This window comes from Acomys minous, assembly GCF_964271855.1.
Source record: "Acomys minous genome assembly, chromosome: 14".
Classification (NCBI taxonomy): domain Eukaryota; kingdom Metazoa; phylum Chordata; class Mammalia; order Rodentia; family Muridae; genus Acomys; species Acomys minous.
In genome coordinates, this window is record NC_140496.1 from 54,095,556 (window position 1) to 54,110,258 (window position 14,703).

At 39.5% G+C, this 14,703-nt stretch overlaps 1 protein-coding gene across 1 annotated transcript in view; it reads left to right on the plus strand.

Moving 5' to 3' along the window:
- Positions 1-501: 501 nt before the first annotated feature.
- LOC311582475 (vomeronasal type-2 receptor 116-like) overlaps positions 502-14,703 on the plus strand; it is a gene marked incomplete at both ends in the record, with an annotated part of 65,649 nt that continues 51,447 nt past the window's right edge. Inside the window, one exon of the mRNA XM_084755638.1 lies at positions 502-666. Coding sequence (XP_084611764.1) covers positions 502-666 — 165 coding nt within the window. The remainder of the gene's footprint in view (positions 667-14,703) is intronic.

Genomic DNA, 14,703 nt, shown 5'->3' on the forward strand with positions numbered 1-14,703 from the left:
CAAGCAGCCACTGTGGCTGTAGACTCTCAAGCGGGTAGCCTAGATGAGGCAAGGTTCCTCTGGCTAAGGTGATTGACATTGTGCCTGGAAAATCTGGACAATATTAGGCCCAGTGGGAACAGAGCCTATTTCTGGGAATCCACAGAAAGTTGCAGAGCCCGTGTAGAGAGCACGGACTGTCCTGAGGAGCAGCCGCCGGGCCTGCAGCCACCCAAGTGGGTAAACAGAAGCAGACAAGGCCCCGCCTGCTGAGGTGATTAGCATGGTGACCCTCCTGTAGGTGTGGTCGACACGGTGTCTGGAAGATCTGGACCATACAAAGTCCAGGGGGATCAGAGAGGGTGTTTCTGGGCTCACCAGTCTGTAAAGAGTCCCAGAGCTCGACAGGAGAAGAGGCAGGTGGTGTACACCCACCAGCTGTAGTGCTAAAGCTGTGCTTACAGCTTGTCTGGTCTCTTCTAAGAATTTAGAGGAAAGGTGCACTTTTCCCAGCAGTAGAACATGTGCCTGCCATTGTTAAACGGGAGCTTTGTATTTGAGCCTGAATTGTGGGCCGTGTATCTCCAGGCTGGAACTACTGGCCTGAGAAAAAAGTCAAGACAAAGGGGAAATCTGACACCAGACCAACTCACTAGTCCTGAGAAATCCCCAGGGGCCAGTGTCCAGGTGAGCAGAAGTGCAAAACCTAAAACGAGAGCCGAGGGTATTAGCGTCACCTGTGCCCCTTGTCTTCCTCTCAGAACATTCGTGGGCCTGTTGCCCCAGGGGGATCAGGGAATGTGGATCTGAGCCTACCAGTCCACAGAGAAACACAGGGCCATCACAGGGGACCAAGCATCCCCCCCCCAGACACAGCACTAAAGTGGTACACCCAGATGGTCTAATCTAAGACTGGAGAAAGGGTACTCATTGCCCAAAAGCTGAACAGGTTCCTGTCAGTGATAACCAGGAACTTGGTATCTGAGACTGAACTGTGGACAGTGTAACTCCGGACTGGGGCTAGTAGCCCAGGAAAACACAGGAAAACAGGTGTTTCTGATCTCAGAAAAACCTGCAAGTGCTGAGAAAGCCTCAGGGTCTGGAAACCACTGCAGCATGAGCACAAAACCAGAACTCTGGGACAAGGGTGTTTGCATCAATTGCGCCCCCTGTCTTCCTTCCTCACCAACTGCTGGCATGCTGGCCTAGGAGGAACAGAGAATGTAGATCAAGCACACAAGTCCTCAGAGAGACCCAAGGCCCACACAAAGTCTCAGGCAGCTGCAGTCACAACTCCAGCCACAGCTTTAAGGCTTTCTACTGCTGAGCATGTGTGCCTGTGGGTGTTTATGACCTGACCACCCTCTGTCTTCCTCTCTGGATGCACAGTGGGCCTGTTGGCCTAGGAGGAAAAGAGAGGGTGGATCAGGGCCCTATCTTCAGAGACAGCAAAATAACTAGAGGTTAACACAAAATCTTAAACAACAAAAACAAAAAAATGGCATCTCCAGAACCCAAATATCCCAAGGAAAACAACCCTAAGAACTCAAAAACAATTGAAATATAAGAAAATGACCTCCAATGCACAGTAATGAAGATGATAATGGAGCAAACAAATAACATCAGAAGTAAATGCACGAAGATGCAGCCAAACAAATTGAAGACATTAAAAAGGCCTGTAGAGAGGAACTGGAAAAAATCCAGGAAAAGACAAATAGCCAGATGATTGAAATCAATAAAACAATTCAAAATCTGAAGGCCCATAGAAAGTCACTGGAAGAAATTCAAGAAAACACAAACATCAGATGAAGGAAATCAATAAAACGGTTCAAGATATTAAGATCAAAATGGAAACAATGATAAAAACACAGACAGAAGAAAGACGGGAATAAATGAACTCAGAGAAGCATGCAAGTAATACAAACCTAAGCTTCTCTAACAGAATTCAAGAGATAGAGGAATGAATCGCGGCAGTAGAAGATTCTATGGCAGAACTTGAAACAAACATTAAAGAAAATGCTAAATTGGAAAAGGTCCTGACACAAAGCATCCAAGAAATAAAGGACACCATGAAAAGACAAAATATGAGGATAATAGGAGTTGAGGAAAGAGAAGATGTCCGGAACCAAGGACCTGAAAATATCTTCAACAAAATCATAGAAACAAATTTCCCCAATTTAAGGAAGGAGGTGCAAATAAATGTACAAGAGGTCTATAGAACACCAAATAGAATAGACCAGAAAAGAAGATCCTTCTGCCACATAATAATCAAGACACAAAATATACAGAATAAAGAAAAATACTAAAAGCAACAAGGGAAAAAGGCCAATTAACATTTAATGGCAAACCTATCAGAATTACACCCAACTTCTCAACAGAGACCATAAAAGCTAGAAAGGCCTGGACAGAGGTCCTGCAAACCCTAAGAGACCATAAGTTCCAGACAAGACTCCTCTACCCAGCAAAACTCTCAATAAATATTGATGGAGAAAACAAGATTTTCCATGATAAAAACAAATTCAAACAGTTCCTAACCACTAATCCGGCCTTACAGAAATTAGTAGAAGGAAAACTCCAAACCAAGGTGATAAACTACAACTGAAACTATGTGGGATTTAGATAACTATACTGTCACAAAAACATCCACATAAGTACTGTACTGCAAATAACATCAAAATCATGGAACTTAACAGTCACTGGTCACTAATATCTCTTAAAATTAATGGTCTCAATTCTCCAATAAAAAGACACAGACTAATCGAATGGATGTGTAAGCAAGACCTAACATTCTTCTGCATCCTAGAAACACATCTCAGCCACAAGGATAGGTATTGCATCACCATAAAAGGCTGGGGTAAAGTATTCCAAGCAAAGAGACACAAGAAGCAAGCTGGTGTAGCCATTTTAATATCTAATAAATTAGACTTTACACCAAAATTAATCAAAAGAGATGAGGAAGGACACTTTATACTCATCAAAGGTAAAGTCAAAGAAGATGACATCAAAACATCACAATTCTGAACATCTATGTTCCCAATACTAGGGCACCCACATTTATAAAAGACCTATTAACAAAGCTCAAACCACACGTCGATCCCCACATAATAATAGTGGGAGACTTCAACACCCCACTTTCACTGAAGGATAGGTCATTGAAACAAAAACTAAACTGAGAAGTAACAACATTAATCAACGTCATGAATCAAATGGATCTAACAGATATCTACAGAAATTTTCACCCAACCACAAAGGATTACACCTTTTTCTCAGCACCCCATGGAACCTTTTCCAAATTTGACCACATAATAGATCACAAAGCAAGACTCAACAGATTCAAGAAGATTGAAATAATACCTTGTATCCTATCAGATCACCATGGTCTGAGACTGGACTTCACACAAACCAAAACAATAAAAAGCCTACACACATATGGAAACTAAACAACTCTCTACTTGATGACACCTGGGTCAGGGAAGAAATGAAGAAAGAAATAGAAGACTTCCTGCAATTCAATGAAAATGAAGGAACAACATACCCAAATTGTGGGACACATTGAAGGCAGTCCTAAGAGGAAAATTCATAGCACTAAGTGTCTTTAAGAAGAAAGTGGAAACATCTCTCATAAGCAACATAACGACACTGCTAGATGTCCTAGGATAAAAAGAAGCAGAAACACCCAAGAGGAGTAGAAGTCTGGAAATAATCAAACTTAGGGCTGAAATCAATAAATTAGGAACAAAGAGAACAATTCAAAGAATCAACAAAACCAGGAGCTGTTTTTTTTTTTTTGAGAAAATCAACAAGATAGATTAAACCATTAGCCAAACTAACTAAAAGGCAGAGAGACAATATCTAAATCAAGAAAATCAGAAATGAAAAGGGAGACATAACAGACACTGAAGAAATACAAAGAAACATATGATCCTATTTTAAAGGCATATATGCCACAAATTTTGAAAATCTAAGGGAAATGGACAATTTTCTTGATCGATTCCACTTGTCAAAATTGATCAAGAACAGATAAACAGATTAAACAGTCCTATCTCTCCCATAGAAATAGAAGCAAATATTGATAATCTACCAAGCCAAAAAAGCCCAGGGCCAGATGGTTTCAGCACAGAGTTTTATCAGACCTTCAAAGAACAGCTATTACCAATACTCTTCAAGCTACTGCAAAAGATAGAAATGGATGGAACTGTACTAAATTCATTCTATGAGGCCACAATCTCGTTGATACCTAAGCCTAACAAAATTCCAACAAAAAAGAGAACTTCAGACGAATTTCTCTTATGAAAATTGATGTTGAAATACTCGCAAAACAAATACAACATATCAAAGATATCATTCACCATGACCAGGTAGGCTTCATTCCTGGCATGCAGGGTTGGTTTAATGTTCATAATCCATCAATGTAATCCACCATATAAACAAACTAAAAAAAAATCTCACATGATCATCTCCTTAGATGCAGAAAAAGCATTTGACAAAATCCAACACCTTTCCATGTTTAAAGATTTGAAGACATCGAGAATACAAGGCATATATCTAAACATAATAAAGGCTATATAAAGCAAGCAAATAGCCAACATCAAATTAAATGGAGAGATACTCAAGAAAATTCCTCTAAAATCGGGAACAAGGCAAGGCTGCCCACTTTCTCCTTATCTCTTCAATATAGTATTTGAAATTCTAGCCAGAGCAATAAGACAACAAAAGGAGATGAAGGGGATTCAAATAGGAAAGGAGAAAATAAAACTATCCCTATTTGCTGATGATATGATAGTGTACATAAGTGACCCCCAAAATTCCACTGGAGAACTTCTACAGCTGATAAACAACTTCAGCAAATTGGCTGGATACAAAATTAAATCAAAAAGTCAGTAGCCTTCCTATATACAAGTGACAAACATGCAGAAGAAGAAATTAAGAAAGCTACACCCTTCACAATAGCCACAAGCAATATAAAATATCTAGGAGTAACTCTAACCAAGCAAGTGAAGGACTTACTTGAAAAAAACTTTAAATTTCTGTAGAAATAGATTGAAAATGACATCAGAAGATGGAAGGATTTGCCTTGTTCATGGATCGGGATAATTAACATAGTAAAAATGGCCATCTTACCAAAAGCAATTTACAGATTCAATGCAATCCCTATCAAAATACCTACACAATATTTTAAAGACATTGAAAGATGAATTCTCAACTTTATATGAAAAACAAAAAACCCAGAATAACAAAAACAACCCTATACAATAAAAGATCCTCTGGGGGAAACTCCATTCCTGATCTTAAGCTGTACTATAAAGCAACAGTAATTAAAACAGCATGGTACTCACACAGGAATAGGCTACTGGATCAATGGAATCGAATCAACGACCCAGAAATCAATCCACACACATGTGGTCACTTGATTTTTGAAAAAGAAGCCAAATCTATTCAATGGAAAAACGATAGCATCTTCATCAAATGGTGCTGGTATAACTGGATGTCTAAATGTAGAAAAATGCAATTAGATCCCTATCTGTCACCATGCACAAAATTCAAGTCCAAGTGGTTTAAAACCCTCAACATAACACCAGAGACATTAAATCGGTTAGAGAAAAAAGTGGGGAAGAGCTTGGAACACATTGGCACAGAAGACAGCTTCCTAAACAGAACACCAAAAGCCCAGGCCTTAACATCAACAATTAATAAATGGCACCTCATGAGGCTGAGAAGTTTCTGTAAGGCAGGAGACACTATCAAGAGAATAAAGTGACAGCCTACAGACTGGGAAAAGATCTTCACCAACCCTACATCTGACAAAGGTCTAATATCCAAAATATATAAAGAACTTAAGAAATTAAACACCACCAAACCAAATAATCCAATTGAGAAATCGGGCTCAGAATTGAACAGAGAATTCTCAACAGAGGAATATCAAATAGCTGAGAAACACTTAAAGAAAAACTCAACGTCTTTAGTCATTAGAGAAATGCAAATCAAACAACTCTGAGATACCATCATAATCCCATCAGAATGGCTAAGATCAAAAATTCAAGTGATACTACATGCTGGCGAGGATGTGGAGAAAGAGGAACACTCCTTCCTTGCTGGTGGGAATGCAGTCTAGTGCAGCCACTTAGAAAAGGTATCTGGCGCTATCTCAGAAAGATGGGAATAGGGATTCCTCAAGACCCAGCTATTCCACTCCTTGGGATATACACAGAAGATGCTCCAGCACACAGCAGGGACATATGCTCAACCATGTTCATAGCAGCCTTATTCATAATAGCCAGAACATGGAAACAGCCTAAATGTCCCTCCCTAGAAGAATGGATAAAGAAACTGTGGTACATTTACACTATGGAAAACTACTCAGCTATTAAAAAAGGAGTTCCTGAAATTTGTGGACAAATGGATTGAACTAGAAATAATCATAATGAGTGAGCTAACCCAGAAGTCGAGAGACTCAAATAGTATATACTCATATCTGGACATTAGGCCAAGGTGTATGCCTCATGAAAGTCCTCACCAGGAAAATGAGATAGTGGTGAGGATATCCTGAGGTGGGGGAAATATAGAAGATAGGGAAATAGATGGATCCAGAGGGTCCTAGAAACCTACAAGAAGAACAATATGATGGGCAGATCTGGGCCCAGGGGTTCTGCTTGATCTATGGCACCACCCAAAGACAATATGTGCAGTCATCATCAAACCCCTACCCAGATCTTGCCAAGGGACATAATATTCTCCACATTTAAGTGGAGACTAGGGACTGACTCTCACATGAACTCTGGTGCCCCTTATTTGGCCATGTCCCCTTGATGGGGAGGCCCGATGGCACTCGGAGGAAAGATAGCAAACTACCCAGTTGGAACTTGATACCCTAGCAACATATTCAAGGGAAGGAGGTTTCCATCAGTAACAGTCATAGGGAAGGGAAATGGGGTGAAAGCAGGAGGGTAGTGAAAGATGGGAGGATGCACGGGATGGGATAGCAATTGAGATGTAATGTGAATGATTTTATTTTTCAATAAAAAAATAAAATAGAAAAGGAAGAAAAGAAAATGTGGCAAATAGCTAAATAGAGAATTCACAAAAGAGGAATACCGAATGGCTGAGAAACACTTAAAGAAATGTTAAATTTTCTTAGTCATCAGAGAAATGCAAATAAAACTCTGAGATTCCATCTCACACCTATCAGAATGGCAAAGATAAAAAACTCACATGATGGGGTCTCTAAGATCGTAGCACCAAACATCCGAGGCATCTGATCTGGAGGACAGAGATTAGGGACCTGGCTGGGAGTTACAAACAGCAAGACCCAGAGAGCACTAGGTGCAAGGGGTCTGCACATTGCAGAGCAAAGGTGGGTCTGGCCTTAAGCCATCCAACTGATCCATGGAGTACAGGTGCCCAAAGACTTGACCCATACCTGCTGTGAGCTGCTGCCTTGCACTATATCAGGGACTCAGTATCTGAGACTGAATTCTGGGTGGTGAAGCACCACAGTCTGGAGCTGCAAGCATGGAGAAAATGGGTGCTTCTGACCTCCTTGAGTCCAAAGAAGTACCCAAAGGCCTGCAACCACTCCAGCACAGATTCCAAAGCCCAGTGCAGCTAAAAGTGCCATGCCTTACCTGAGCTCTCACAGATCATCCTGCCAGTCCATGGATGGTCGCAGGGCTCAGGCAGATGTGGACACATTCTTCAGCTACAGTTCCCTAGACGCACTCCCTCAGATTGACTGATCTCAGATAGCATGGTCTGAATGGATGGGGCAAAAATCTAGCCAGCCACCCCAGTGGACTATTCTCGCATGTATGGGAAAAACAGAACAGGCCTGAACAGATAAGGCAGATGCCAGAAACCACAGCACAGCAGGGGAGCCCAAGCTCTTGGGATGGACTAAAATGGCCTGAGGGGATCCAGCAGAACCCTAACCACCTAGTGCAACACAATAACCATTCCCACAAGCTCAGTCTTAGCTTGGCCAGCTGCTGCCACACACCAGGACTTCCCCTGTGTAGTCAGACAGGACTGAATGGCCTGAAGGGATCGGCCAGAACCCTAGTCAACTGCCACAAGCCAGAAGGCAGTATCTGCTCTCTCTAGCAGGAATGAACTTAAGCCCCACAATCTGGAAGGATCAGGCAGAATCCTAGGCACAGGCCATAAGTCAAAAGGGTTTCAAGCACTCTAGAGGGGACTGATCCTGGGCACCCAAAGTCCCAATGCCTGAGGGCAGGGTTTTCAAAGCACAGCCAAAGCCAGGATAACCAGCTTTACCTACACTACCTTGGGCTGCAGAGCACCAGCACCAGATTCTGCTGACTCAATGGGGACCCCAGGGAGTAGAGCAAATTTACTTTGAGCTAAAACCATGTCATCTGCCTGATAAGGGGAGGATTCCCTGATCCCCATGGGTGAGGGCCATCAACTTATCAACATTCACAAAAAAATATGCCTGCAATGACCAGTGAAAGACACAAAAAACTAACTCCCAAAAAGAGAGACAGCAAGATAACTAAAGGAAAGTGTAAAAACACAAACAACAAAAACAAAACAATACTTTATCTCCAGATTTCAGCTATCCCAAAGAAATCAACCTTGAGAACTCACACACTATTTAAACACAAAAATGACCTCAAATCCTTAATAAAGAAGATGATAATGGAGAAAATGAATAAAATCCATAAACAAATGCAGGAAAATGCAGCCAAACATACTAAGGACATTAAAGAGGCCTTTAGAGAGGCATTGGAAGAAATTTAGGAAAATACAAACAATCAGATAAAGGAAACAAATAAAACAGTCCAAGATATGAAAATGAAAATGGAAATGATGATAAAAACATAGACAGGAAAGTACCAGGAAAAAGAGAACTTAGAAAAGAAAGAAAGCAATACAAAGGTAAGCATCTCTAACATAATTCAAGAGATGGAGGAACAAATCTTGGGAGTAAAAGATACAATCGTAGAACTTGTTTGCAACCATTAAAGAAAGTGCTAACTCTGAAATAATCCTGACAGAAAACATCCAAGAAATCAAGGATACCATAAAAAGATGAAACCTGAGGATAATAGCCATTGAAGAAAGAGAAGATGCCTGGTTCCAAGACACAGAAAATAAGTTCACCAAAACCATAGAAGAAAATTTCCCCTATTTAAAGAAGGAGATGAACATAAACATACAACAGAACTACAGATCACCAAATAGAATAGACCAGAAACTAAAATCTTTCCTCCACTAATATTCAATAAACAAGCAGAGACAAAAGAAAAAATATTAAAAGCAGCAAAGAAAAGGGGCCAAGTAACATATAATGGCAAACCTACGAGAATTATACCAGACTTCTCAGCAGAGACCATAGAAACCAAAAGGGCCTGGACAGAGGTCCTGCAAATCCGGAAATACCACAGATGCCAGTCCAGACTATAATACCCAGTGAAACATTCAGTAACCATAGATAGAGAAAAAAAGATATTCTATAACAAAAAAAAAAACTGATACAGTACCTATCCATAAATCTGGCCCTACAGAAGTTCCTAGAAGGAAAACTCCCACCCAAAGTGACAAACTACAAACGAAAAGACACAAGAAATAGAAAACTTCACTGTCGCAAAAACATAACCACAGAAACATTCTCGTAACCAACATCAAAATCAAGAGACTTAATAGTCACTGGTCATTAATACCATTCAACATCACTGGTCTCAATTCTCTAATAAAAAGACACGGATTAAGTGAATGGATGAAAAACAAGACCCAACATTCTTCTGCATTCAGGAAACACATTTCAGCCCCACGGATAGATGTTACCTCAGAGTAAAAGGTTGGAAAAAGTATTACAGGCAAACAAACACAAGAAGAAAGCTGGTGTAGCCATTTTAATACCTAATAAAATAGATACCCAACCAAAATTAATCAAAAGAAAGGAACATGGTCACTTCATACTCATCAAAGTTAAAGTCTACCAAGAGGTCATCACAATTCTAAACATCTACACTCCCAATACAAGGGCACCCACATTTGTAAAAGAACTACTTACAAAGTTTCAACCACACATCGATCCCCACACATTAATACTGGGAGTCTTCAACACCCAACTTTCACCAAAGGATAGGTGAGAGAAACAGAAAATAAACCAAGAAATAAGAACACTAACAAACATCATGAATCAATGGATCTAACAGATATGTACAGAATTTGTCACCCAAACACAAAGGATTATACATTCTTCTCAGCACCTCATGGAATCTTCTCCAAAATTGATCTGATAGTAGGTCACAAAGCAAGCCTCAAGAATTCAAGGAGATTGAAATAACACCTTGTATTCTATCAGATCACCATGGTATAAAGCTGTTCCTCAACAACAACAGAAATAGCAAAAAAGCCTACATACACATGGAAACTAAACAACTCTCTACTTAATGACACCTGGGTCAGGGAACAAATAAATAAATTAATGACTTCCTGAAATTCAATGAAAATGAAAGAAAAACATACCTAAATTTAGGGGACACATTGAAAGTTGTGTTAAGAGGAAAATTCATAGCACTAATTACCTTTATAAAGAAAATGCAAACATTCCATATAAGAAATTTAATGACATATCTGGAAGCCCTAGGATAAAAAGAAGCAAAAACACCAAAGAGGAGTAGATGTCTGGAAATAATCAAATTCAGGGCTGAAATCAATAAATTAAAAACAAAGAGAACAATTCACAGGATCAAAAAAATCAGGAGCTGTTTCTTGGAGATAATCAACAAGATAGACAAACCGTTAGGAAAACTAACTAAAAGGCAGAGAGACATTATCCAAATTAACAAAATCAGAAATGAAAAGGGAGACATTATAACAGAAATAAAGAAATACAAAAAAAATCATAAGAACCTACTTCAAAGGCATATATGGCACAAATTTTGAAAATCTACGGGAAATGAGCAATTTTCTTAATGATTCCACTTGCCAAAATTAAATCAAAATCAGATGAATAAATTAAATAGTCCTATTTCTCCTATAGAAATAGAAGCAGTCATTAATAGTCTCCCAGCAAATAATGAAAAAAATGAAAAAAGAAAAGTCCAGGGCAAGACGGTTTCAGTGCGTAATTCTACTAGACCTTCAAAAAGGAGCTAATACCAATACTCTTCAAGCTATTCCAAAAGATAGAAAGGGATGGAACATTACCAATTTCATTCTATGAGGCCACAGTCACATTGATACCTAAGCCTCACAAAGACTCAACAAAGAAAGAGAATTTCAGAACAATGACTCTTATCAACATTGACACAAAATACTCAATAAAATACTAGCAAACCGAATATGAGAACATATCAAAGATATGATTCAACATTCCCAGGTAGGCTTCTTTTCTTAATATTTTATTAATTTATTCATATTTCATCTAAATTTTTTGCCCATCCCTTGTATCCTCCCATTCTTCCCTCCTTCCCTTTTACCCCCTACTACCCTCCCCTATGTCTGTGACTGAGGGGGACCTCCTCGCTATGCTTTTGCTCATAGGGTATTGAGTCTCTTCTTGATGACTTGTTATCCTTCTTCTAAGTGGCACCAGGCCTCCCCATCAAGGGGACATGGTGAAAAATGAGGCACCAGAGTTTGTATAAAAATCAGACCTCACTCTACACTCAACGGTGGAGAATGTCTTGTCCATTGGCTAGGTCTGGGTAGGGGTTTGAAGTTTACTGCCTATATTTTCCTTGGCTGTTGCCATAGTTTGAACAGGACCCCAGTACCCAGATCTGCCCATCATAATGTTCTTCTTGTTGGTTTCCAGGATCCTCTGGATCCTTCTATTTCCCCATTCTCTTATGCTTTTATCAGCTAAAGTCCCAATAGGATGTCCTCCACTCGGACCCACTTTCCTGGTAAATAATGTCTTTCATGGGGAATGCCCCTTGGGCTAATGTCTCGATATAACTGAGTATATACCATTTGTCTCTTTTTGCTTCTGGGTGAACTCACTCATTATGATAATTTCTAATTCAATCCATTTATCCACTAATTTAGGAATTCCTTGTTTTTAATAGCTGAATAGTATTCCATGGTGTAAATGTACCACAGGTTCTTTATCCATTCTTCTACTGAGGGACACTTGGGGTGTTTCCATGTTCTGGCTATTATGAATAAGACTGCTATGAACATGGTTGAACATATGTCCCTGTTGTGTGGTAGAGCATTTTCTGGGTATATTCCAAGGAGTGGAATAGCTGGGTCTTGAGGAAGCCCTATTCCCACTTTTCTGAGAAAGCGCCAGATAGAATTCCAAAGTGGTTGTACTAGTTTGCACTCCCGCCAGCAATGAAGGGGTGTTTCTCTCTCCCCACATCCTTGCCAGCATGTGGTGTCACTTGAGTTTTTGATCTTAGCCATTCTGACGGGTGTAAGATGCAATCTCACTATCATTTTGATTTGCATTTCTCTGATGACTAAAGATGTTGAGCATTTCTTTAAATGTTTCTCAGCCATTTGATATTCCTCTGTTTAGAAATTTCTATATAGTTCTGATCCCCATTTCTATATTGGGTTATTTGCATTGGTGGTGTTTAATTTCTCCAATTCTTTATATATTTTGGATATAAGACCTTTGTCAGATGAAGGATTGGTGAAGATCCTTTCCCAGTCTGTAGGCTGTCGCTTTGTTCTGTTGACAGTGTCTCCTGCCTTACAGAAACTTCTCAACCTCATGTGGTCCCATTTATTAATTGTTGACGTTAAGGCCAGGGCTACTGGTGTTCTGTTCAAGAAGTTGTCTCCTGTGTGAATGTGTTCCAGGCTCTTCCTCACTTTTTCCTCTAACCGATTTAATGTCTCTGGTTTTATGTTGTGTTGTTTAATCCACTTGGACTTAAGTTTTTTTGCACGGTGACACATAGGGATCGAATTGCATTTTTCTACATGTAGACATCCAGTTAGACCAGCACCATTTATTGAAGATGCTATAATTTTTCCATTAAATAGATTTGGCTTCTTTATCTAAAATCAAGTGACCAGATGTGTGTAGATTCATCTCTGGTTCTTCAATTTGATTCCATTGATCCACTAGCCTATTGCTGTGTGAGTACCATGCTGTTTTATTTACTGTTGCTCTATAGTACAGCTTGAGATCAGGTATGGAGATTCCTCTGGAGTATCTTTTATTGTCAAGGATTGTTTTTGCTATTCTGGGCTTTTGTTTTTCTATTTGAAGTTGAGAATTGATCTTTCAATATCTTCAAAATATTTTGTAGGTATTTTGATAGAGATTGCTTTGAATCTGTAAATTGCTTTGGTAAGATGGCCATTTTTCCTATGTTAATTATCTTCTCATGTCATCTTCAAATGCTTTCTTCAGAGATTTAAAGTTTTCTCCAAACAAGTCCTTCATGTGTTTGGTTAGAGTTACTTATAGATATTTTATATTGCTTGTGGCTATTATGAAGGGGGTAGTTTTCCTAATTTCTTCTGCATGTTTATAATTTTTATATAGGAAAGCTACTTATTTTTTTAGTTAATTTCATATCCAGCCAATTTCCTGAAAGTGTTTATCAGCTGTAGAAGTTCTCTGGTAGTATTATGGGGGTCACTTATATCATACTAACATATCAACTGCAAATAGGGATAATTTGACTTCTTCCTTTCCCATTGGAGTCCACTTGATCTCCTTTGGATATCTTTTTGCCTTGGCTAGAACATCAAGAACTATATTGAAGAGATATGTGTACAGCCTTGTCTGGTCCCTTACTTTAGAGGGACTTCTTCTTGTGTCTCTGCATTTAATTTAATGTTGGCTATTGGCTTGCTGTATATAGCCTTTATTATGTTTAGGTATGTGCCTTGTTTAAATATGAATGGGTGTTGGATTTTGCCAAATGCAATTAGAAACTGCAGGCATGACCCATGTCTCCAAATAGCATGAAAGATCCTGCTAGACCTGTGGGAGCTGACTCAGCTAGGTTCTGTCTGTGGGAGAGTGCAGGATCAGTGCACAGTGGACCAGAGACAATATGGTCTCAGGCCACTGGCAGGATCCAAGGTGCCTGCACTTTCTGCTAGATTTTTATGCACATTTTTTGAAATGGGGAGTATTTTTGTGGTTACATTTATTTTCCATCAAGGAAGTCAGTGAAGCAATCAGGCATACACAGTACAAAGTACAGAATTCAAAGTATTAGTGATGTCATCATTCTTAATCATTAGCTTGTAATCAGTACCCATGTGCCCTCTTTATCAAAAGTCAATGTTTTCTCGTTATGCCAAACATCTGTGTCTGAAGACAGGTTTTTCTTTTTTCTTCTTTTTATCTGAGTGCCACTATCTGGCGCTTTCTTAAACACTTTATTTGTAAGTCATAATATAAATTATTAGCTGACGATTAATTGTTGCCATATTTCTTTTGACACGTGGAGCAGAATTTGCTGGTGAACTCCTGGCCTGAATGGTCCTAGGCTGCAGATCCATGTTAGGGTATTTCATAGCAACATAGTCATGTCTGAATTGTTCTGACATCAGAGTATTTGAGGAGCAAACTAAGACAGATTATGCAAACACAATGAGTAAAAAGAAAACTACAATCAGCTACTCCTGACAGGAACATCAGACCCACTCCAGGAGGCTCTTCCTAGGCAAGGGTCGTCGCCTTGGGTTGTACAGTAACATATGTCACATAGACTTCTCTGGTGGGGTCATGGCAAATTCTCCACAGAGGAATATCAAATGCCTGAGAAACACTGAAAG